Source organism: Castanea sativa, chromosome 10, assembly GCF_040712315.1.
Source record: "Castanea sativa cultivar Marrone di Chiusa Pesio chromosome 10, ASM4071231v1".
Taxonomy (NCBI): Eukaryota; Viridiplantae; Streptophyta; class Magnoliopsida; order Fagales; family Fagaceae; genus Castanea; species Castanea sativa.
The window spans coordinates 35,794,882-35,821,503 of NC_134022.1; the positions used below are offsets into that span (position 1 = coordinate 35,794,882).

Below are 26,622 nucleotides of genomic sequence, written 5' to 3' on the forward strand. Positions count from 1 at the left end.
AGAGTGTAAGTATTTGTTCTTGGCTTATGGGTTTGCTTTGATATGGTATTTCTTTAATGGGTTATGGAGCTTTTGTGCTAATTTTTGCTATTTTTAAGTTTTGGTTGTTCAAGTTTCTTTAGAGTGTAAGTATTTTTTTTTTGGCTTATGGGTTTGCTTTGATTTGGTTTTTCTTTAATGGGTCATGGAGTTTTGTACAAATTTTTGCTTTTTTCTATTTTGGTTGGAAATTGGTAGAAAATTCTCTTATTCAGATTTGGCTTCTTGGGCGAAAGGACTTGAGGATCAAGGGCTGAATCATTGTAAGTATTTCTTTAGAGTGTTAGTATTTGTTTTTCAATATTATACCTTCTAGCAGTGGCAGGGGATGAACAATAGGATTGCAAAATAGACTATGTTCCAAACATATATATTAATGGGTTTTTAACTAACTAAGAAACTTAATTTAATAGCTACAATTAATCTTAGGCAACCAACCCACTTAGTTAAAGTGATACATGTATTGGTATTATACAAATATATATATATATATATATATATATATATATATCTATGGTTAATGTGTTATTGTGGAATATTGATGATTAGTAGGTACATTTGATATATTACAAGCTTGTGTTAGTTATTGTTGAATTTTAAGCAGGTTTATATAGCATTTTTAAAATTTTTTTTTAAATAATGAGTAGCTTTTGTGACGTTTTTGAAACGTCGCTATAGGTGTGAATATTTGTAGCGTTTTAAAAACATCGCTAAATGTATTTTCCTAAATTACATACGAAAATGTTATATTATTTAGTGACGTTTTAGAAAACGTCACTAAAAGTTTTTGAATGCCACTAAAGAGTAACATATGGCGACGTTTTTCAATGTCGCAAAAACAAACATCGCTATAGACCATTTGTGTCTATAGTGACGTTTTTTGGGTTTTTAGTGACGTTTTACAAACGTCGCCTAAACCCAGATTTCTTGTAGTGTCATTGAAAGCAGTTTTTGTCCAAATAAACTCTACTTGTTTCATGCAGTCAATGATGGGAGACATAATGGTACTAAACCCTTTGATGAATCGGGAATAAAAGGAAGCGAGCCCATGAAAGCTTCGAATTTCATGGATATTTTTGGGCTCGGGCCAATCCACAATTGCTTGAACCTTTTGGAAGTTAGCAAAAACTCCCTCAGAGGATACTATAAAACCTAGGAAGACGATTTATCGGTAAAGAATGAGCACTTCTTGATGTTGCCATATAAACTCTCCTTCCTAATGGTACAAACTTGAGTTAGGTGGTCTAAGAATTTCCCCATAAAAGGCTTGAGCACTTGAGTCATCACTTTCATAAAGGTACTAGGAGCATTGGACAATCCAAAAGGCATGACTATCTACTCATATAAACCATATTTCGTCTTGAAGGCAGTTTTCCACTCATCACCAGAATTGTTAGGTTCTAAGACTTTAGGATCTAAATGTATTAGAACTTCAATGTGTAATGTTGGCAAATCATGATTAAAACTTAGAATCTAGTTTTAGGCTGCTCAAAGTATGTTTATTGTAAAGTTGGAATCGAGTGTACTGCAGGATTTATTGAACTAAATCTGCAAGGTTTGATCGATCGAAGCTCGTGCAGATTGTTTTTCTGCAGAATTTTCCAACTTAGCCCAAGCCCGTTTAACGTGTAGGGTTTTATTTTTTATGTCTCATATAAATAGAAAAACCCTAGCCACGTTTTAGAGGTTGTTAATATGCTGTATGTGTAAATCTCTTGTGAGATCTAGAGATGTTTACCTTCATACATACTTAGGGTTATCAAGTTCAAGATTGATGTTAGGAGCTTAGTGATCGTTTTAGTTGCTGTTTCAAGAGCTTAAAGAAAAACACAAGTGGGTGTACTTGTGGCTGCTGTGGATTTGAGAAAGAAGTAGTCTGTGGACTCGGAGCTGTCACGTGGTCGTGGTAGTAAGTTTTCTACTTGAGGTAGCAATAGGATATTAGTGGTTTAAGTCGCTATTATAAAACTTCAATTCTTTCATAGTTGATCTTATTTTACCTTGAGGATAGCTAAGTTAAATCCTCCCTAGGTTTTTTACCGGTTTAGTTTTCCTGGGTTATCATATCGTTGTGTTCTTTATTTTCCGCATTGTTTACTTGATATGATTTGCTTGTGTTAACCTAAATTTGAATAATTTACCTAAATAATCACTTGGCTAAATAACTAGGTTAAACAACTTGTGTTTTAAGGGGTTTAAAAATGTACAAGGACGAACCCTAATATGGTGATAGTCGCTTTTCAAGTCTATCTTAGAGAAGATCGTTGCTCCAACCATCATATCCAACATGTCATCCAATTGAGGGATAGGAAAACGATATTTCACAGTGATCTTATTGATGGCACGACTATCAACACATATCCTCCAAGTTCCATCTTTCTTTGGAGTCAAGAGTGTAGGGACTGCACAAGGACTCATACTTTCACAAACAAAACCCTTTCTAAGTAATTCTTCTACTTGCCTTTGCAACTTGGCTGCTCGGTAAGGCTCTTCCTATAGTGAGGCACGTTTGGTAGGGTTGCTCCGGGCACAAATCTATGGCGTATTCTATGTCACGCATGGGTGGTAAATGATTGGGGAGTTCCTCAGGGAAAATATCTTTAAATTCCTAAAGTACTGACTTCACTTCTTCATGTTGCTCCTCACGGGTCTTTCCATGAAATTCCTAGCAACTAAGGCAAACATAACGGATTCTTGAACTGCTACCCTTTCAAATTCCTTTGGGCTTATGATGTTCAAGCCTTTCGCCTTCGGTGTTTTTGTCTTCTTGCTCATATCGATTGGCTTGGGTTTTAAAGGATTGAGCACAATTTTCTTACCTTCAAACACAAATGAGCAAGAATTGGATCGCCTATGAAGGGTGACATCCAAATCATACAGCCAAGGTCTACCTAAGATAATATGCCCTATATCCATGGGAATTATGTCACGCCATATTTCAGCCTTGTAGGTGAGGAATTGAAGTGGGACAATACATCTTTCTTTTATGGCTATAGAGGAAGTATCCACCCAAGAAACTTTATATGGGTTAGGGGGTGGGATCAATTTCAAGCCTAGGCGGGAAACAACATTAGAGGACACCGCATTAATGCAACTCCCTCTATCTATAATAACCTTTCAAGTTTTGTCCTCACACTTGGTGTAAGTTAGGAAGATGGCACTGCTTCGCCAATCATTAGTGTCCCTTTGCTCTGCCAAAGCACACTTTGTTGGGGACATATTTTTATATAATTGGCATATTCTTTGACAAAACGCACTTTACTTGTATTTGGGTAAATCTAAGTAGGTTCAAGTTGATCATTATAAGTGGTTAAATTGAAGACATGAAGATTACTCAAGAACTGCTCAAGAAAAGTGCAATCTACAGGTCTCGATACCTCTTCGACAGAAGCTCTATTTGTCAAGATTCATTAAAGCTCGACAGATGTCTTGATCGATCGAGCTTACGGGTTTCAGATTATAGCCAGCAACGTTTTTATTCTAAAAGGCTATTTGTTTATGGGTTTGTATAATTCTTATTGAACTAGGAAAACCCAAGGTTTGTGTAAACCTATTTGGAATAGGAGAGCCTATTAAGCTCCTATTTAAAAGGAGGTGGAAAAAGAAAAACCTAACCCTAGAGAGCTTCATAAGGTTTTCTTTTTAAAACCCTATCCTCCTAGTTTTTGCTGCGTTTCTTATATGCCTTTGGGTTTTGTGACCAAGCAAAGTCTCTTGCACCAACATTGAAGATCTTATTAGTGTTTCTATGTGAAGCTGCTGCAAATCAATTACAACAATCAAAGGGTTGCTGTGGAGTTAGTCACGTTCTGGGATTCGTGCAAAGGAGTAAGCCGCGTACTGGAATCCGCGCATCAAATTGGTTAGTCACGTACTGGGAGCCGTGCATCAAAATGAGAGATTGTCATTATAGAACAAGTCCAATTGGGTATTGGGGTAAGGGTTCAACTATAAGTTGGTAAGATACTTGGGATTCCTTTACTTATAATCGCTTGTTATGATAATAGTGGAGTTTCAGGAGTGGTGACCTTAAAATCACCCGGTAGGGTTTTTGCCGTATAGGTTTTTCCTATTAGTAAACAAATCACCATGTCATTTAATTTCCGCTGCATACTTAGTTTAATTGGTGATTTGTTTATGCTATCACGCAATTTGCATGTTAATTTGATTAATTGATAACTTGGCTAATTAATCAATTAATCCATCACAAGGAGTCAATACGTTTTTAGCCTATTACACTTTACCACATTCACTCTAAGGACACCAAAGATATCCTTAAAGTCATCAACCTGGGGAGAGATGGCTCTAATGCAAGCGAGGTAGCTAGGATCATCTTCCCATTCTGCCTCAACATCTTGGATTTCTTCAATATTTGGATCATACACCAATTCCTCAACATCTTCTACCTTTTCATCACCTTCTTGAATGACAAGGGTTCTAGAGGGACATCTAGCTACGATATGTCCAACCCCATTGCATTTGAAGCATTGGAGGCAAGAGCCTAATCTTGAAGGCTCATTGACTACACCTTTTTCCCTTGTCCTCTTTTTCGATTGGGGTGCTATTGGGGTTGACCTTAGGGGGTAAGGCAAGTCTAGATTTGCTACCAAAAGGTTGAGGGTTGGTAGAAATACTCCAGAGCTCAGAACGTCGCCAACAGATAGATTTGGATGCTAATTCACAATTCCTAGCAAGGTCATATGCTTCTCCTAAGGTAGTGACTCCTCAGGTGATAATCTCACCTAGTAGGTTAGCATTTAAACATTTCTTGAACCTATTGAGTGTGACAACCACTTCCTCGACTATTCGAATTCGCCGCTTGAATTCCTTGAATTTCTCTATATATTCAGCCACAGGAGCAGTGCCTTGCTTTAGGCGATCGCATTCCTCAAGGAGGGAGCTCTTATAAGTTGGAGGAAGATAATTTCTCGAGATTGCATCCTTCATCTCAAGCCAATCAGTAATGGAGGGCTCACGTCGTCGCCTAAGGGTATCCTCAAGGTCCTCCTAGAAATGATCGGCTCTTCCAATTAACTTCATCTTGACATACCTCACTTTCTTATTCTCAATCCAATGGTAATAGTCAAAGAATTTCTCCATTTGACGTAACCAATCAGTGAAAACCCATTGGTCTAGGCAGCCATCAAAGGTGGGTGCTTCTATCTTTTCATTGGATATCCTATCATCATAAGCCCTAGAGCCATTGTGATTATAGTGATCATGTTCAAAGTTTGGAGCCCTATTAAAGTAACTGTGGTTATTTTGCCTAAGCATGTTATCTCTTTCATGGTTAATAATCTCTCTTTGAGATGCTTCAACTCGCTCTACCATTTCTAGTAAAGCATGGACACTTTTTGCTAGGTCTTCTATGGTTTGCTCTAAGGAGGAACTAGGCTCAAAAGTGGATTGATGTTCAGGATTTGACATGATGCGACCACTACGTAGATGCATGCAACACTATATTTATGAATGCAGTTGAAATTCCCCAAAAATTCAAGTAACCAATTCTCAATGTAAAATTAAGGTCAAGCAAGAGTGCATGTAGAGACTAGATCAATGAATCAAAAGGAATAATTGCAGTCAAGTATTGACAGTGTTCACAATATTGAGAGATAGCCCTAAATGAATTGAAACTTCCACAAAATAAAAGCTCAATGGTTAATAAAGAGAATCAAATATTTCAAAGAAATTGGTTTATGTTTTTTTTTTTTTTTGAATGGGTACTGAAAGAAAGAACAAATAATAGAACAACTAACTTGAGCTCAAAATGGGTAGGCCAATGGAGTATGGTAGAATATGCACATAAAAAATATAAAGATAATATTTTTTTAATGAGACAAAATTGAATCCACCAAAGAGAGAGTAAGAATTGTACCTTTGTCAGTGGCTAACTTATTGCACTAGTTAGTCACGGGCTTGGCTCCTCAAGTGAGTGGGTCTGTTTGGATAAAGTGGACTTGTGGATAAATAACTTAATGGCCCAATACATGCAATGGGCTATCACAGTAACAATACTTTCTTTCTTTCCTTCCTTCTGAATTTTTTTTTTGTGAAATACAATAAAGTAAGAACTACAGTTTAAAACTAAACTCTACTAAGTCCAACTCCAAACATTGAAAACACCAAAGCTAAATAAACTAGAAGCAAAGGAAACTAAAAGAGAAAAGAAGTGGCGGAGCAATCACACAGTGGCGTTGGAGTCAACGACTTAGAGGCGGTATGGGCTCACCTTGGATTAATTCTTGGTAACAGTGAGGGCACGTGTAGACTGTGAAATTTTGCAGGTTTGTTGTATGAATGTTGAAGTGAGAAAGATGATTTGATTAGATGATATTTATATCAAAGGAGGTTTACAAGCGGGAAAATTCCCGCATGTGTTCCTGCACAATCCTCAGCCATTTGATCTGCATTGCATCGTAGAACGTAGGGGACAAAAAGCCGTAGAAATTTAATGAGGGAGCGTCTCTCATGCCGAAGCGTCAGGAGCGTGTAATGGGCAGTTCAAGGGATACCTTCACTGTTAGGGATGATGTGTGACGAATACAAAATAAAAATGATAGATATCGAGATCATCTTTTCCTCCCGAGATGGCAAAAATGAGAATCTTGAGGGGTTATTGTAGGGTCGATGGGCCCAAGAGTATGTATTGGGCCAGAGGCCCAATCCGAGGACATTAAATGGTCAGAGGATGGGGGAATATCGACCCGAGAGGCAAAGGCTGATCAAGGTCATCTCGGAAGTTGGTCCGAGGAGGAGTCTGTCCTCAGCTAAATAAAGCCGAGGTAGGAAAGTATTGCCTGACGTCCAAAAGCGATGTTCTAGGAGATCCTGTGAGTAAGGGTATGCATGGTGGATGTACAGGATAGGAAGAAGGGATATGAAATATCCAAGATAAAGCTGCTACCACTGCATTAAATGTTCTGCAGCTAAACCTCTGACCGCATTAATGGGGAAGTGATGCCTGAGCATTAGGGTTTAGCCTTATAGCTACCTCCAAAGACTTCAGGGACGGGCTGATGGGACAAGTATCCAAACCAATAATCTGATCCATACGTGGAGGATGAAGAGAGGAAGAAAGATAATATAAAAGGCGGAGGAGACATTCAGGAAGGGGGATCGGAGAGAAAAGAGAGAAAACACTGTAGACAGAATATTTTTGTAATCTTCATTTAAAGAAGAAAGAAGTATAAGATCTAGCTCCTCAGCTTGAGTCCGAGGATGGTTTTTCATCATATAAACTAGTCAATCACTATTGTTCTATGATTTGGAGCCATTACCATTGTTAACTAAGCCCATAAACAACTAGATTTAGAACACACTCTCTACAAATTTATTATATTGGGCTCTTTTGGTCTACACCCTCTCTATTATTGGGCTTTGGTGCAAACTGTGACCTTACAACTATAATTTTTAGGCTCAAGTTATATGCTTTTCCTCAAAAGCCATAAGCTTTAGCTTTGTCACTGGGAAACATAAAAGTAGCATTCATCAAAATTTTCGCTTTATCTCTCATCCTACCATTTACAATCAATAATTTAACACACATAGTTCTTGATGGCATGAACTATAATCTTTAAGCTCAAGTTACGTGCAGCTTTTGCAAAGGCTACAAGCTTTGGCTTTATGTCACGCGTTGGAAAACGTACCTTGTGTTTGGTTGCAAATGGAGGAAGAGAAGAAAGGATAAAGGGGAAAAGAAATGATGAAGAAAACGTCTCCTTTGTATATGTTTGGAAGTAAGGAGGGAAAGGGAAAAAAAGATATTTATATATTTTTTATTTGTTTGGTTTGCAAAAGAAGAAAAATGTATTTTTTTACCTTTATACCCTCACTAAGTGGACAAGTGAGTAAAAGGCTAATAGGCAAAATTGTAATTTCCAAAAATCTCTCTTCTGGATATAATTTCTTTTTCCTTCTCTCCATTTTTTCCAACTAAACAACAGAAAAATAATCCCTTCCCTCCATTAATTTCTTTTCCCTTCCCTCCTCTTCCTTCCATTCCAAATACAGTGGTAAAGTTAGCCCCTTCATCAAGACTGAGAAAGAGAGGAAGTTAGCATGGATGTTGAAGGTTATGACATTGTCAGCTTTTTCTTTGCCATCCCCAACCTTAAAGACGCTTTTAGAGAGCATTTCTCATTCGTACTTAGTTTGTATACTATATATATATATATATATATATATTGTTGTACTGTGTTCCTTGTTTTTGGTCAATTGTTTTTAAGTTCTGGAAATGTGGATATGTATCATTGATGATTGGTGCGAAGAATGCAATGAACATGAAATAGACTCCAAACGCATGCAAAAGAATTAATTATTCCTTCTTGAGTTGGAAAAGCCAACTTAAGTACCTAACCCCTTGCTTGGGGTTGATGAGTATCTTGGATGAGTTTGTGTAAACAATAAAGTACAAATTGATCAATTATATTAGAGGTGTTTCGGTTCAGTTTCGGTCAGTTTTTTTTTTAACTAGCCAACCGAAACCGAAATTTTCAATTTCTAAAGTTGTCAACCGAAACCGACCGAAATAGTTGAAACATCGTCGGTTTTGGTTTGTTTCGGTTTCGGTCGATTTTTCGGTCGATGTTCGGTTTCAGTCAACATCACAAATTCACAGTCACAAAAAGAAAAAAACAACTCAACATCACATGGGCAGGTTGAGCCAGTTTGGAAGGCAAACCAACACACTCCATGGCCAATGCAAGCCAAAAATCCAATCTTTTCAAAAAAATTCATCACCTACCAGTACTAGCTAATATACAATCAGTTACACAAAACATCATTAAAAAACCCAAAAAGCCAAACAAAAACAAAAACCAAACTTTTTTGATAATGAAACAAAACCTGCTGAGAGAGACATCGTAGATCCTGCCCTTGATGGCCATGAGCAAAGGCTTTTTAGGATCAGTACTATCGTACTGTTTGAGCTTGGGTACTAGATTGGACTTTAGCATGGCTTTCCACCCTCAGACAGATGGACAGTCTGAAAGGACTATTCAAACTCTAGAAGATATGTTGAGAGCATGTGTTTTGGATTTTAAGGGGAATTGGGCTAGTCACTTATCTTTGTGGAGTTTGCTTACAATAATAGTTATCATTCAAGTATTAAAGCAGCATCTTATGAGGCTTTGTATGGGAAAAAGTGTGGATCCCCGATTTGTTGGGATGAGGTGGGAGAACGAAAAATCTTGGGGCCAAAGATTATTCAGAGGACTTGTGAAAAGGTAAATATGATTCGTGATCGACTACGAGCAGCCCAAAGTAGACAAAAGAGCTATTATGACATTAAAAGGAAGGCTTTGGAACTTGAAATTGGAGATAAAGTTTTCCTACGGGTTGCACCTATGAAAGGAGTAATGAGATTTGGTAAAAAGGGTAAGTTAAGCCCTAGGTATGTAGGGCCTTTTGAGGTCTTGGAGAAAGTCGACGAAGTTGCATATAAAATTGCCCTACCACCGGCCTTGTCACGAATTCATAATGTTTTCCATGAGTCTATGTTGAGGAAATACATTCCTGACTCTTATCATGTTTTGAGTTATGAGCCTCTTCAGATTAGAGATGATTTATCATATGAAGAAGTTCCGATAGAGATTTTGGACCCTAAAGAGCAAGTGCTACGCAAAAGGACAATATCTTGGGTAAAGGTGCTTTGGAAGAATCACTCAGAGAAAGAGGCATCTTGGGAGCTTGAAGATGATATGTTGTCAAGATACCCAAGCTTTTTTCAAGATCAAGGTACGTAAAATTTCGAGGACGAAATTTTTATAAGAGGGGAAGAATGTCACGTCCCACTCAGTTATAAAAAAAAAAAAAAGAAAAAAAGAAAAAGGGGGGGGGTCAGATTATTGGGTTCCCACGTGCCCCACCTAACCCCACTACCCACCATTCTCCACCACTCCTTTTTCTCTTATCTTTTCTCTCTTTTGGCCGGCTCTCCCTTTTCTTTCTTTCATTTTTCTTTCTTTTCTCTTCACTTAAACACACTCATCTCTCTAGCTCACCCGCTGGCCTCCTCTCCAAATCACACCATTTCACCATTATTTTTCCAGCAAGATCACCGGAAAAACACTTAGGAACCCCTAAGCATCTTCATCATTTTATTTGAGGTAAAAATTTCTAATCTTTTGATGGGTTTTACATTTTTGCTTGAGGATATTTTTTATCTAATCTTTGATAATGATACCCATGTGATTTATGAGCATTGAAAGTGATATTTATGTGTTTTTATGCATGGGTTTTGTATTGGTGGAATTTTTGATGAGTGGGTATATATATTTTGTGCTAAAATGGCTATTCAAGGTTTATGTATGGTGGAAAAATTTAGGTGTTTTAAGATATAATGAATGATGGTTAGTAAATTTAATTTTGCCATTGTCATTGGGTTTATTTTGGAGTTAGTGAAATTCTAAATTTCTTGTCTTGGAGGATATGTTGATTTTTGTTTTCATGGGTCTCTTAATGGTGGTGTAAATCTTATGAAAGCTAGTCATAATGTTGGAGATATTATGAAATGGGTTAACTTTATAAATTGGAGTTGATACCTTGTGAATAAATTTGTTGAGAAACTTTGGGAATGGTATATATTATTATTGATGAGGTTAAATAGTAGGCTTGCCTAATTAAGTGTTTATTTGGCAAATCCTAAATTTTGGTTAGATACCATTTCAAGTTCTATACTTATTGTGATAAGTTTACTTGATATTGTTTAGGTTCTAGCTAATTTCCTTGGAGCTTGGAGAGTTAGGCTTTTGTGGTTGCGAGGTAAGTAACTTCTTAATGGGATATTTTGGAAAAAAAACCATATTTCATAAATGATGTTTTTGGGTCAAAACACATTTTGGAAAATTATAAATGGATATATGTTTTCTTAAAATTGTTGTGTTGTGACCCTATTATATATTATTATATATGAAAATGCATCATATTTGATATTGCATTTGGGGAAATGGATGAATTGTTGATATGGAAAAATGAGCATATTTTATTTAATCTTTGATAAGGAAATCATGGATTTTATGGTATATTAGAAAATTAAAGATGCTTATCTTGCCTTGTTATGTGAGAAATTGATAGAAAATCTTTTTGACAAGAATGAAGTTGAAAACCTTACAAACTTTGTGGAAGTTAGATTATTTAAGGTTTTTTTGAAACTACCTGGATATAAACTGTATTTGAAAGGAAATGTATACTGTGAGCTTTGTGTGGTTTTAACACCGTGCCATGTGTGATTTCCCGGTGATTACTCGATTTGGTTTTCGTAGTCTTTGTGACAACGGAATCAAATCTAGGTTAGTGCCCTTTCACTTTGGATGACACGTTCTTCCCTGCTGCCCATGGGGGGAAGAGGTTCCTTGATTGTGTGTGGGTGAGGCTGCTGTCCATGGGGCCAAGAGACCACATGCAAGAGAGGGCCTATTTGACGCACTCTCTCTGCTGCCCATGGGGGGAGAGAAAAACCTTGAGGATATGGGTGAGGCTGCTGTCCATGGGGCCAAGAGTCTGCATACTAGAGAGGACAATATCATGCCAGTTGTGAATAGGTGGATCCCCTGACCGGTCTATGTGGTAGTGTGGTATATTATTGTGATAATTTATCTTGTGTTAGATATTATGGCTTTGAAAATTATATTGTTGATGCTCACAGATTATAGTATATTGTTTCAAGGTAGTTACTTAGAGAAATTTTGTATTTCATTATTTAATCATTCTTGTCATATTATCATTATTAAAGATAAAACTTGTATTTCCCCCACCCCTATTAATTATGCTACTTACTGGGCTCTGTCTCATCCCATTATTTTTATAAATTTTTCAGAGTAGGCAACAATATTTTGAGACAGCTTTTGGTGACTAATAGTAGTTAGACTAACTACTGATGGAAGCTGAACTTTTGTAATGAAGTTATTTGATGATGTACATTTTAGAATAGGCTTGACTCATGCTTTTGTATATTATAGTGGTTGTGACTGTATTCCACTAATAGGACAAGTTGTTGATATGTAATTATTATTCAGACCTCTATTCTTTTGTGGGCAATGGTCCTTGTAATTAATGCTTAGAGCTTTGACTTACTTTGAGAGTATATTCAATGGAATTATTATGATAGTTCTTGATGTTGGTACTTGATAGGATTTATGTGGATTTAATTGTCAAAAAGTAAAAATTTACAGGTACTTGAGATGTCTTTCTCACGCTTTGGACCCTTTGGGGTTTGGGGCGTGACAGAGCTCCTCCTCGGTGATCTCTTCGAGCTGGACTGGTGGAGGAAGTGGCTGACTCTACTCCTCGCGCTCCCTCGGCCGCTGATGCAGTGAGAAAGCGAGAACAAGAGAGAAAGCTTCTTCTTCCATTTTTCTCTTTGTGTGTGTGTGTGTCAACTGAAGCGAGAATGAGAGAGAAAGGTAGAAAGAGACAGAAAAAATTGAGAGATAAAGTTGGAGAAGGGGGCAGCTGAAGAAAAGAAAAGGGAAGAAAATAAGAGGGGGTATTTTCGTCTTCACATGCTCTAGGGTTTTAAAGAATTAAATAGCTAAAAAAAACCAACGTCCCACTCGAAGGCTCGAACCTGGGATCGGGTAGGCAAACCACAAGAAGCATACCACTAAGCCACTGATCTGTTATGTTTTAAAATTATACACACACACACACACACACACACATATATATATATATATATATATATATATATTTCGGTTGGTTCGGTTCGGTTTCGGGGTAAAAAAATCCAACATTGAGACCGAAATCGAAAATTTCGGTTTTTTAAAAATGACACCGAAACCGAACTGCACCGAAATTGAACCGAAATTTTGGCATCGGTTCGGTCGGTTTCGGCCGGTTTTTTCGGTTCGTTGGTTTTTTGCACACTCCTAAATTATATACAAACACATAACACAAACTAGGAAATTATCAGAGAGGAATATGTGGCAGGCCAAAAACCTCCCAAGTATACACAGCATGGCCAATAATTCTATATATGTCACTCTCCACATAACAATTGTTGCTTAAAAAAATAAAACACTCTATTTATTTGGAATACAACTTTATTTTAATGGCATTGCATGCTCTTTATATGAGAAGAAAGTTTGTTTGTTTAGATTTGTAAATGATAATTGTAGCTTGGTGTTATCTGAAATGAGGAATATCGAGTTATAAGAAAAAGAGTTAAGAATTGTAGTCTTTTCTCTTTTACGAGAAGAATTAAAGTTTGAATTCCCTATTTTCTATTGTCGTTACTATTGAATTGTGAAACAATTACCAAAAAAAGACATAAATAATAAATCCAACATTATAACCCAAACCCCTCCAATATTTGCATTTTACGGCCCATTCACTGTCCACCACTTGTCTTTATGAATATATAGTACACTAAACTAATTAGTGAAGTAAGATGGGTTACTAATTACTTACAAAAATAGAACCAGGGAGCATAAGTCTCTCTGTTTCACTTAAATGACACCACTAAATTTAGTGGTATCATTTTACAAAGCAAGTTTGAAAATTGCTTTGTAAAGCATATGGTGGTCCTAAATAATGAATTGTTAAGGTAATATGTGCTTGATAATGTTCTAAAATACAAGGGAGATATACCCCTTCAAACAGTACAAATTATGCATAACGAATATTGTAATATATTTGTGAATACTATATCTCACATTGAGGAAAAAACAAACGAAAAACAAAAGAAATTGATATACAAGATTGGATCTAAATTTTAAAGAATTATACTTTTTAAGCTAATGATGTCTTGATATGTATATGCCATTGGCCGTTGCAAAGAACACTTTTTAATTTATTTGTTTCTTTTTTGGGTTGAGAATGGAGAATAATATATGCTTTGAGCAAGAAGAGCAGCATCGCGGACAGTACCAATGGATATAGGGTTGCAATACTTAAACCCAATATAATATAGGCAATCCGTTGCTGAACCAAGAGCTATTATAAAGTAACATAAAGGCTCAAGATTAGCTTAGCTGTCTCATGACTTCACTCTATTAACTATACTTCCTAATTATGTGTTTTGAACATATACTAGCTAGCAGACTAGGATTATAAAACAAAAGTGGATGCTGTGTATATTGTAGGTCCATATTTCCACTTTCTAATTTTTACTCACGTTTTTAAAAGCAATGTTGGACATGGCCCTGATTAGGTTTGGTTTGGTAAAAACGAATTTGTTTTTTAGATCATTCAAACAAGAAACAGATTTTTTTTTTTTTTTTGGTTGAAAGAAGCTACATAAGCCTATCCAGAAATTCTTCTCAAAAAAAAAAATAATAAAAAAAAAAATAAAAAATAAAAAGAAGAAGAAGAAGAAAAAAAAACCTATCCAAAAACTGACATACGTCTTCTAGTTCATGCATTAGACCCTTTCAATAGGCTAAGGCTCCTGACATCTCTCTAAAAACAGGCATATAACAGATAGATACCCCAAGTGCTTGATTTAAATCCTTGACTCCGTACACAATCTTGTGGATGCTTGGTAATTTGTTCCATGAAATTCTTTTGCAAACAAAGATAGCTGAATATACCATCATAAAATGAAAATTAGGGTAGCTGTCTAGTTGAATATTAGATATTCGATGAGTGATAGTCAATAATAACGTCTTTAAGTTTAGTTTCACTCGTCTTGGTTAATAAGATGAGCTAAGCCCAAGCTCGAGCTTTTGTTTATTAATGTAGTATCTATTTTAAATTGTATGTCATGGTCCTCATGGATAGGGTAGAAGAATAATATTTATTTATTTTATTAGCAAAGAAGTTTACTCGATTTGTTAGTGTAAAAGAAAAAACGTTCTCATTGTTAAGAAATAATTTGATATATTTTTTTAATTTATCCATTATACATAAGCATTGTTTTTAAGGAATTTTGTGGTTTTGGCCCAAGATGGTCTTTCTATGTGCATGGTGGAGTTATGTGATAAAATGAATACTATGAAAAATAAAATGGCGAGAGTTTCTTTAAAGACTAATTTGGGAAGTGTTGAGGCTGACAAGATTCTTAGATTTTAAGACTGAAAGATGGCTACTGTGAATTATATGTGAGTTGAGAGTTTCAGAATGTCTTTCCCCCTCCCCATTCACATACAAATGGAAGATTTTCTCTACCATTTTCTAGGTTTTGCCAACTCTAAAGAGTTTGAAGTTCTTTAATTTGAAAAAAAGAAAAAAAGTGAGATTTTTGGGTTTTAATATGATTGATTTCATTATAATTTTAAATATCTTGTAAGTATTTGTTAAGTCATAGTTTTTCACATAATATTTATGTTAGCTTTATTCCATAACAAAAAGTATTGTAATTTGAATAATTTATTTCCTTGTATTTTGTGGGATTTAATTGTAAGAGTTTAGTTATAAGTTGATGAAGATTGCTCAAGACAGTTGATCTCGTGACTTGTTTTGAGACTCAACACCCACGAAAGGCCATGTGATGAGCACATGTGGAAGTTCAAGAGTTAGCATATCTCGCAAGTGACTCACGACTGGGCTAACTTGCAAGTAACCCGCGAGATGCACTGACTAGCTGGATTTTTAGTGTGACATTTCCTCTCCCTTACCCATACTATATATATTCTCATCACCTACAAAATTGTGAGGAGGCCATTTAAAAGAAAACCCTAGAGAGGTTTCTATAACACTCACCATTTTTAGAGAGAGCTACTCATCCTCAAGAGAGAAATCCTTGTAGTTTCTTCTCTTTCCCTCTCCCATTGTTATACCTTGAGAGTAGATTTGTACCCAAACACAACTTAAACCTATTTAGAGTGTAGAGAGTGTTTTGGATCTTGGAAAGCCATGGATATTTCCTAAAATAAGCCGGTTAAGCTTGGCGGATGCAATCAGGCAGTATTGTAGTATTCGGGAAGTTAGTGAAACAAAGACTCCGAAAAGTCCGTTGATAGCTGGAGTTTGGAGGGCTCAAGCATTTTGGGTAAATTAGGCTTGAAAAATCTTTTTGGTATCCTTGTACTCCAACTTATTCACTAGCGGATCATTTCGGTTTGGAGGGCAGCAAAAAGGTTTTTATGCCGAGTTCTTCGATTTTCCTCTTCGATAACATATTGTCGTGTTATCTTGGGTTTGCTATTCTTTTCCCTGATGCCTTTACATATTTGCCTTGCACTTATACATTCATTTATGCAATTATTGAATGCTTTGATTGATTAATTTGCTTATCACATATATTTTGCATTAAATATGTTAAGCATAAAATTAATCAAATCGTAATTAATAATTGGGAGTCTAAACAAGCAATAGTAGTTTTACTATTAAACTTTCAATATTATTATCTTTTTAGTGTGTTATCATCAACAAGCTGTATATTAGCATTCTAATGAACGGTCAATGGGCATGTATTCCTGCTAGATCAAAAGACTTGGTCAGGTGTCAATGTACAGTTGGTAGAGTTAGTGTTTTATTTCAGGGCAAGATCTTAGGTGACAAATTTGTAGAGCAGTTAGCGCTAGTGGGTTGACTTTCAAAATCTGTCAATATTTATAAGTTCGTTATTTTACTTGATTTTATTATATCTTAGATTTTAGAAGAGATTTGGAAGATTATAGTGTCTATTACACACATTAATGCACACATTACACACTCAAAAAAACAATTGAAATCATGGCTTAATTATAATTTATTATATATGAATGAATCAATTATAAGTTTTTAGATCCAAAAATGGAATTTGAGTAAATCTCCAACATCTCATTGCAATTTCTGGGGAAAATAATATGGTCTTATGACTCTTATTGCTAGGCAAAGCATTCAATAACCTAATCTTTCACTCGTTCTAATGCCCCTTTCAACAGTTCACGAATATATATAGCTTCGTTCTATTATGGATCAATAACATCAATTTTATTTTTTTTAAATGGCTCGTACTCCATTTCACTTAAATCTAAATGCACAATATATACACAGGTTCAACTTCTGGGAAGTAAATTTCAATTATTAATAATATATAAACCAGCAAAGTACTGGAAATATCCTGTTCTGTATACGAAGAACATTTTGTTATAAGTGACTCAAATATGGTTTACTCCTTTGGAATGTAGTATAGATTGGAACTATAAAACAAATGTGGGTAACAAGTTTATATGTTGGACTGTAATTTCACCATCTTTTGGGAAAAAGGGGGGGGGGGGGGGGGGGGGGTGTTCTAGAGTCCAAAAACTTATGAATAAATAGTGTTTGAAATTAATCTTTAAATAGTGTAAGACTTCTACAATATGGCTTACTCATTGATGATGTAATTAAGTGTACGGCGTTAATAGTCTTTCCTAGGAGTTCTGTACATCACTGGCTTATAAATATTTACACATGCATAAGAAATTCTTTCAACTCATACCTGGATGCCTAATCAACCCACACAGTTTACTTATAATTTAAATAATTCTCAAATTTAAGAAAAATTTATATGAACACTAAGATCAATCAATAGCAATCATAGATCAATATTTGAATCTTTACAAGGAAACACGTGTTGTGCACACATGCACACAAACACATAGATACAGATGCACGAGTGCAGGACTGCGCACACGCATATATGTACATATGCACATATAAACCCACATGCTCACAAATACACACACAGAAGTGCACGCACACACACATGTGCACCACACACACTAATTAAGATCAATTTATGAATTAATTCCAAAGTAGATCAATAATTAAATCTCTGCAAATATGGACATAGAAGCGTATGTGTGCACACACACACAAACACTAATATTAATGCATGAACTAATTATAAATTATATCAATAATGAGATTTTTATAATATGCATACACAAAATATTGATGTATATATAAACTAATTCTAAAGTAGATCAACAATGACGATCATATAACAATAATTCGATCTCTACAGCATGGACACACGTGCTTTAATCTCATATCTTTCAGAAAGTATAAACTAATTCTAAAGAAGAAATGAGTGAAATTTACAAGGGTCACACACACAAGTAAGTCACTTACAGTAAAAAAACACACATCCTAAACATTAATGTATGGACTAATTCTAAAGTAGAAATTAGTGAAATTTACAAGGGTCACAAACACAAGTAAACCACTTACCAAAAGATTAAGGTGATACAAATCCATGAATATAACTCATAATTGAAAACCGGCCTACAAAGAAAATGTGTCCAAAAGCTTATATACATATAGTTAAACTTGTATTTAAGACTTATGTGGGACACTTAGATTGTAACATACCACTATGCTTTGCTACTCCAACCACAACTCATTTAATCTCATACTCAAAGAGTTATGTCTAATACCAAATGATATAAACTTATAGGTAGAATTCACTTTTAAAAGCTGACTTACATGGAGAGGGTGCTCAAAAACTTATATACACATGATTAAATTTGCACTTAAGTCATGTGGGACATATAAATCGGAACATAATGTAATTAAGAACTAATTCTAAAGTAGGTTTTAGTGAAATTTACAAGGGTCGTGTTAGCCTGACATGTGTGGTCTGTCAAAGAAAAAAAACAGATATCAGGAGAGACTTATAAAAGTTTACTTCAAAGTTTATTCAGCATTTAAGTCTAGGGATATATATTTGACTTTCCCTCAACTTAAAAATCAGAGCTAACTACCATTTGATTTCCTGATGCCTAAGTGTATCTGGTCAATATCAATTTACTGCACTCTACATTATGAAGTTGACAACATGCGCTTCAAAATGAATGTTTCCTGATGCAAAATCCCTCTGCATGGGCCATGGAGGGAAGAGGCCTTGAGATTTGGATATTTGGTCTTAGATATTTTAGCATTATAACTAGTTCCCAATAATACAAACCCAGATTTTAAAATTTAAATAAAAAAAACTTGTGCCTCATGACCATTATTTCTTCTAATGACTTCTAAATGAAGCTAAAAAAATCTAAATTTAATATCTCAAAAGAGTTTTAAAGATCAAGAGTTTCACATCCCATTGTAATTTTTTTAAAATAAAGAAACAGACAAAACAAAAGGCAAAGGACGAACTCATCAAATAGTGCTACAAATTATACAAACTCACAGCCAAGTCTAGGGTGTTCTAATCTAGAAGATCAAGAGAGTGCAAGCAAATACTTCCACAACAAGAGTACAAAGTCACCCGTAATTGCACATAGCATTTAACTTCTGTTGAAGCTCAGATAGATTGAAGCAAGTCGGATCGCAAACCTGTGAAACACATATATAATGAAATATATTTGCAATTTTATGAGAAGTATTAAAATTTTTAAACCCTAAACACAGAAATGTAAAAAATAATTGGAAAACCATATCTATACCTCAGACTGAATAGTAAGAAATAACCTTTCGCTTGTTTTGTTGGAGGCGCACCTAATCACACTAAGTCCTTCTTCAAGCAATAATTCCAGCACCTTTGATAGAAGAAAACCTTCCTCTCTCAACCAGCTACTCATCAAAATCTCAATTCCAGCCTCGGATACACGAACTGTAACATAGTTCAGTGAACAATTATTTGAGCTTTCTATCCCAGGAATAAAAGCAGTCGAATTGGATGGATTCTTCAGTTGATCTCGCTCGACTTGTAGTCCTTGGATCTTCTCTGTCATGTGTTTAATATAATTTGCAGCTTCGTTTATGAGATCCGAGACTGAACGCTTTCCCTGAAACTCATCAACAAAACCTTAAAAAAGCATAGTAGTTATACAAACATTATGAGCTTCAAGGACATATATTAAGGAAGAGAAAGTTATAGAGGTTATTGACCTTGATGAATTCAAGAGGAAGCAACAATCGAAGTGATGAGTACAGAGAGGCCATTTGTTCCCTTCTTTGTCTTTCGTTGTCCCTACGCATGATCTTCCTCTCATTATTATTACCTAAATTTTCTTCATTATTGTCCGGAGTTGATAATATTTTATGTGACCGACCTTTACTCATAGCAACCTAGACTGATACGAGATCTTGTTGGATTTTATTTTTGATGGGGAGTGGAGGAGATTTGGTCACCAACTCATGGCTTTATAAAGAGAAGAAACATTGAACAAGGAATATGATTTCGATGTTCGATCTTCAAATCTTTTTTTTTTTCTTTTCTTTTCTTTGTGATATTGGATTTAAAGAAATAGATACGTTAGGTACAGTGTGATCAGGTTTCCGATGGGCCTTACTAATTAAGATGCCGAGATTCCCAGCAACCTATTCCTATGCAAAGAAAGGTGAAAGCTTCCTCGGCAGCCATGTTAAAGTTGTGTGTGTGGACACTCTTTTTTTTGAACGACTTAGTGGGCATTTACATACACATTTTGTGGACCAGCATTTGTCGGAGTCACCGACCACACCCGGTTGAGGCCTTGACGAACCGAGTCCTAATATGGAACAACCTCACTCGAACCGGGGTAATTTATAATTGCATATCATGATCTAAACAGATGTCCCAAATTAAACTATGAATAGTACAGATTATACAAGAAATTGTGGTCCATGATCTTATTTAATATATATATATATGCTATTAAACTTTAATTTTTTTTCCCCTTCTAAAACATAATAGTAGTTTAAAATGAATAATTAATGTCCCATCTTTTTCTCTTCTTTTCCCAATCCCAAAAGAATGTCTCAAATGGTGTTTTGTACTAGTTTTTTAAATTGTAAACTATATTTTTAGGTCTTATTATTATTATTATTATTATTATTATTATTATTATTATTATTATTTCTTTCCATTGCTTTAGGGTGTCTAGGAATGTGGTAAAAATGCATCGAAGATGAAAAAGAAACATGCAAATTAATTGGAGGGACAATTATTCCGACTTTAAGTTAAAAGAAGGCGACCTAATCCATTGAATGACCAAAAATGGGTCATTGCACAGAGAATCTTTGTGCCTTTTCATTTTTTAGGCATGTGAGATTTAAATAACTCAAAATTTCAGGAAGACAAACAGCAATGGCAACAGTATCAAGGGAAAGATCTTAAACATCTTATATTTTATAGGCCGTTCATTACTTGGGCAGGAAGCTGGTGTATATTTTAAAGTAGCATAAAAGCTCAAGATAAGCCTAGCTGTTTCGTATCTTTGCTCCCCAAAATACGTTGTCTTATTATATGTAGTGGTTATGATTGTGATGGAAATTATTACCTATAGAATACTCTAATGAACGAAGCTAATTAAGCATTTAAGCTGATCGTCCAAATATTTGCTTTTAAATTTCCAAATTGGATGTGGGGCTCAGTTTCCTGACAAGGATCTGATATGTTATCTAATAAATAAGTTGATTATCAACGTACTTCAAACTGAGGGTTACAGCGATGTTTCAGCTCTAGTGCATGCATTGAAACTTTCCCAAAACCGACATTGATACCTATAGTACTTGCGAAATTCCACAGATTCCAGAAACAGGAATGATCATGCCACACCACACATTAGGGTAGTGGTCCTAGCTAGTGGATGGTTTCATACAGTACTTTACGAGGTGCAAAAAAGCCTAACCAAATTCTGGGGTGTTTGAGCAATCTTCGTTTTTTTTTACAAATGATATGTGTCATGTGTGCTTAGGTTATTGTAGTTGCCGCCCTAAGCTCGAGCATTCATACGCTAACCAGTAAAATGAACCTTGAGGACTTTGGGACCTCTAAACTTAAGTGAGATTTGTAATTGCCAATTACAGAATCACTAGACTATGTGATAGGCATTATGATGAAAATGGTATCCTTCAGTATACTGCGCCATTGCAGAAATTGTGGAAATATTTAACCTTTCACATCCTTGATGCATGGGAATGAACATATTGTGAGCCTTCATAGATAAGAAAAAACATTTTGGCATCATTTCTAATTAAATGATTTATGTTGCCAAGTCCATAATTGCAACAATGGAAGGAGGATTTAAACCCTAGTTCTTCATGTAAAAAAAATAAAAAATTATGTTGCCTATACTTATAAACAATAAGTCTAAATACGCAATAAATTTCATAATTTTTTTCACAAATTTTAAGATGAAGATTTTGATTGGTGTACAATAAAATAGATCTTAGTGCTGGTTCTATATAAAATGATATTGCACTAAAAACAATGCATATAGAATATTTTTCACAACTGTTAAGTTGTTATTAATTCTTTTCTGAGATCACCATTGACATCACTTTATTGTCTACTATTTACAATCTATCATCTTAGCATTTGTGAAAAAATTGTGAAAAAGATTATGGTTCTAGACTTTTATTAATCCATTGTCTAGAATCACATTCTTTAACAAATGTGAAGATAGCAAATTATAAATGATAAACAATAAATTGGTGTTAGTGATAAACTCATATAAGAATCAATAATAACTTGGCAATTCAATAATTGTGAAAAATGTTGTTTACTTAACATTACTCAATTTTATTATATAAGTCATACAAACCAAAGCGTGAATTATAACACAACATAAAAGTAATTAATTAAGAAATTTAATTATCATATATGCTTTTTATGACATTAATCATATATAGTGTGCGTTTGAATATAACTTATTTTGCTAAAAATTGAAAACACTATAGCAAAATAATTTTTAAATGTGTGAAGAGTACCGTGAGACTCATTTTTAATGAAATTTTTGTTGAAAAAAGAGGTTTGTGGGTCTCGTGAATAGTGCACGAGACCCACTGCCAGACTTGAAATGCGCTTCTCCTAAAAAAAAAAAAAAAAAAGCCAAACACAGACGCGCATGGGAGAAACGCAATGCAAACGTGCCTATAGTACATTAAAATCGAACACAATCAAAATCAAATTATCTTTTAGTTGTGGTTTAATTTGCATCGAGTGTCCATTTTAATTTTCTTAATTTTGGTATCAAGTAACTCATTTATAACACTTAGTGTAAAAGCTGAAATCACCACCTCACTCAGTTAAGATCACCTCATCCTCCCTACCGTTGAATATTCACAAAGTCATGATCTAGCTTATATTTATTTTTGTGATTTTCAATAATAAGATTTATAATAGTTATAACATTCTCCATATAGTTCCCATCACACCCATGATTTTAGGCAGATGTCAAATTAAGCTTCCTTGCTTTCATTGTCACAAGCTGCCGATTTGATAAACTCATTCATACTACTTTCATATTAACTAATGTAAGTGAAAAGCACATGTAAGAAAAAATGAGTACTGTCTCATTCTCATAATTGGCAGTGGGTCTTTTGATGCTTTTGTTTTACATTGCCTTTTCACTTTTCTTATTACTGTTAATGTCATTTTCCCTTCAGCCTGAAAACATTTTTTGTTTAGAATGGTGGTCAAGTCACTCAAGAGAAAGGAGACACGCATTTGTTGATTGTTGGATGAAGCTCAAAAAAGTAGATATTACAAACCTAGCTAGTGAATCTAATAAAGTTTCTACCAAAAAAAAAAAATAATAATAATCTAATCAAGTTTTTCTCTTACAACGGACTGCTTTTCCAGTAGCCATTTTCACCTTGTGACTGCTCAGCTGGTTCCCCTTGCCTGCTTTTGCATTACCTCTTCCCTGAGCCAAAACTTAAGACGTGTGGTTTACATTGTCTACATCACCATATTGATTATGTGAACTCAACAATAGGTTGCTTCACTACTGACTCAACTTAGGGGATTTAAATACAAGACATAGCAACAACAAAGTAGCTAGGAAACAAAGTTCGATATTGTTTTCTGTCTCTTGTTATTTTAATTTAGATTTTCCACAAATTGACCACAATCAATAGACAAACAACCAACAAGTAAATATGTGTAGGGTGATATATACTACCTGAGAAAAGCAGCCCACTGGAAGATTATCAATTCATTTAGATGGTTGGTAAAGCCTTCTGTTTATAAATATACCTATGATAGTTGAACATTGTTTTTGATTGAAATGGATTTATTGCCTTCCCGGGAAAAATAAATAAACTTTCTGCCTGCAGTAAGGTTTGAGAAAAAGGCAACAAAGATAATGAAATTGCCACAAGTAAGCCCACATTGCCTATATATTATTTTTATTGGAACCATAGACTTTCACCTAACTACTGTATTCTTATGAGCCTCACTCACAAACGGTTATGATACTATCGAAGTAAGAACACAATGTTCAGTGGAAGTCAAAATATTATATAGATCACTTAAAATTTTGGCATATGATCCAGACTTCAGGTGATAATTGAAAGATGTGGTGAGCCTCAAAATACAAATTCAATGTCTTCAATACAGTTTCTGAAGTGACATATCAATTATCATAAGAGCAGCAGTAAATGCATTTATTTTGTAGGTTTGCGTTTCTGTCTCAGGATTTTTCTTAGCTTCCTAGTGACACTCACTAACTATATGAATTCCATTTTTTACACTCTTCAGAAACTCTCTTCTATTGCCCTGAATACCCTAGCAAATACAATACACTTCTAAATATTAGGTCATATATTTTTTTTGAAGTGTCAACAAAAGCTCATTACAATTTGATCTTCATACAGGATATATATATATATATATATATATATATATAGAGAGAGAGAGAGAGAGAGAGAGAGAGAGATATGTGTGTGTGTTATTTCTCAAGTGATATAAAACTTCTATTATAAGTTGGGTTTACAGAAGTTTAATATTAGAAATTAAATAAAATTTACAATTCCTTGCTATATCAACTCAATAAAATTTAAAACCTATGACCTGTTCTAATACACAAACCCTACAAATCAATTCTAAAAGGAGACATCTCAGCATTAAGTTCATCAGCAGCTAACCTGGATTGAAACAGCTACATCTCAATCAATTCATGTATGTAATGGATCAAAATAACCATAAAATTCATTACAATAAGGTAATTTACCAGTTTATTATGTTAAATACATTGCTACTTGTAACATTAGGAATTAAAATGATTTATTTTAACAATTTTTTCCTTAGGCATTGGTATATTTCTTTTTGATGAAAAATAAAACTATGAGCACAAATAATTTCACAACTAGTTGAGATAGGACGTTGCGAGTGGTGTATTATCACTTTTACATAAACGCATTACTAATACTATGTTCATTTCCACTACTCACAACCTATAGCCTCAGTAAATTGTAGAAACAATTAAGGAATAAGTTGTGTCATTATACTTATTCAAAATAAAATGAGAAGTTTATCAGCAATTCATCAAAACAAATATCTTGCCAAAAAAATGTGCATTACAATCAAGTATTTTGGCTCAAGTTTTGATCCCAAAACCTCCCCTATAAATAGCCTTTAACCACTAGAGACTGTAATTGAGCAAAGCTGGGTTCAATATCAAATGCTTGAACTTGATTTGACATGAGTAATAAGGTATTTAATCTCTACTCAAGGTTGTCTTGAGCTTGTTAAAATTTTAAGTTCCTTGAACTTAGCTTGCTTTTAGTCAAGTTAAGCACAAGCTCAAGCTTAAGCTCAATTCTCACAAACAAGCTTTGTTAATAAAATAAAAAGAGAAAAAAATTTAGAATAAACTTCATCTATAAGAGTATAAAATGAAAAAGTAATTACTTTCCAAATAAATACAAGGTTATAGATAAGTCGAGCTGAGCCTTAAACAAACAAATTTTGTAAAATATTTTTCTCAAGCCCAAAACATATTTCATTAGTGAGCTTTAAGTCAAGTTTAAGGCTCTGATGTTTGAATAAGAGATTTGAAATTCAATCTCCGTCTACACCAAAAATCTATTGGTGTTCTAGTTTGATGATAAAGAACACAATCATTAGAAGTGAATGATATAAGTTGAAACAAGAAAAAGTTTCTCAAAAAAAAAAAAAGCCAAGCCCAAGATCAGCTTATATATCTTTAAATTCTACTCTCACAATCTTGTTAGCAAAATAATATGCTTAAGATCATTTACTAAACAAGCCAATATTAGGTTCAAACTCAACTTATTTATAAACAAACAAACTTTAACAAGTAATTTTACCAAATTGATCCTTGTTCATAAAACAACTTGATTTGTTTACTGTGTTGTCAAGAACATTTGCAAACATGAAACCAATACTTTGTAATTTTCAAGTATTCTTACCCTTGGTTTTACTAGGAGATTGAAAAAGTTCTGATGTAGTTATCAAATGTTCATTATCTGCTAAAAGTTCCAACTAAATCCAATCCAAAGCAAAGTTATACATGCATGAACCAAATCCTAGTCAGATACTTTTTTATTTTTTTTAAATTATGATGATGGGAGACAACAGTTAATTTAATGACACCATTCACTTTATCACAAAGTTTCCAAGTATATCAAATGTGATGCATGTATAGATCAAATGGAACACTAACAATTGAATGCTGACAAGTGCTATGCTGCCCAATGTTCTTGTTTTTGTCATAGGGTGATGCACTCGCAATAAATACAAGTCTCCTCACTTTTTGCTTAGTTCAGTTGCGAAATAAGTCCAACAAAAGATTGCAGAGGGTGAAGAATATGTAAACAAAGTCAATCAAGCAAAGCATTTTGTGTAAACACACACATATAATCTTATGGATAGAATTTTTCTCAAAGTTAGTTTGCAGGAAAGTTTATTCATTCTACAACATATAATTTTAATCATACCATTTATTTAGATAATATTATGAATCATGTAATTAAAACATATGTTGATTAGACCTAATTCATCTT

General features: G+C 34.5%; 2 protein-coding genes across 2 annotated transcripts; one reads left to right on the plus strand and one right to left on the minus strand.

Annotated features, from left to right (window-relative positions):
* The first annotated feature begins 9,269 nt into the window (after window positions 1-9,269).
* LOC142612450 (uncharacterized) lies at window positions 9,270-9,782 on the plus strand. Its single transcript, XM_075784542.1, has one exon. The coding sequence runs from the start codon at window positions 9,270-9,272 to the stop codon at window positions 9,780-9,782; it is 513 nt and encodes a 170-aa protein (XP_075640657.1).
* A 9,121-nt stretch (window positions 9,783-18,903) lies between these two features.
* Window positions 18,904-20,269, minus strand: LOC142613930 (transcription factor bHLH36-like). The gene is made up of 3 exons (XM_075786451.1): window positions 19,777-20,269; window positions 19,332-19,673; window positions 18,904-19,221 (listed from the first exon to the last, which is right to left on the minus strand). Exons 1-3 carry the CDS (start codon window positions 19,948-19,950, stop codon window positions 19,150-19,152), a joined length of 588 nt encoding a protein of 195 aa, XP_075642566.1. The 5' UTR covers window positions 19,951-20,269; the 3' UTR covers window positions 18,904-19,149.
* Window positions 20,270-26,622: the final 6,353 nt, after the last annotated feature.

Excerpts from the sequence above, each read along its gene's own strand:
- LOC142612450 (XM_075784542.1), top strand. The coding sequence starts at position 9,270 with ATGATTCGTGATCGACTACGAGCAGCCCAAAGTAGACAAAAGAGCTAT.
- LOC142613930 (XM_075786451.1), bottom strand. The coding sequence starts at position 19,950 with ATGAGTAAAGGTCGGTCACATAAAATATTATCAACTCCGGACAATAAT. Across the intron at positions 19,674-19,776 it reads TTCCTCTTGAATTCATCAAG|GGAAAGCGTTCAGTCTCGGA; the intron begins GTCAATAACCTC and ends GATGAGTTTCAG. Across the intron at positions 19,222-19,331 it reads TTCTTACTATTCAGTCTGAG|GTTTGCGATCCGACTTGCTT; the intron begins GTATAGATATGG and ends TGTGTTTCACAG.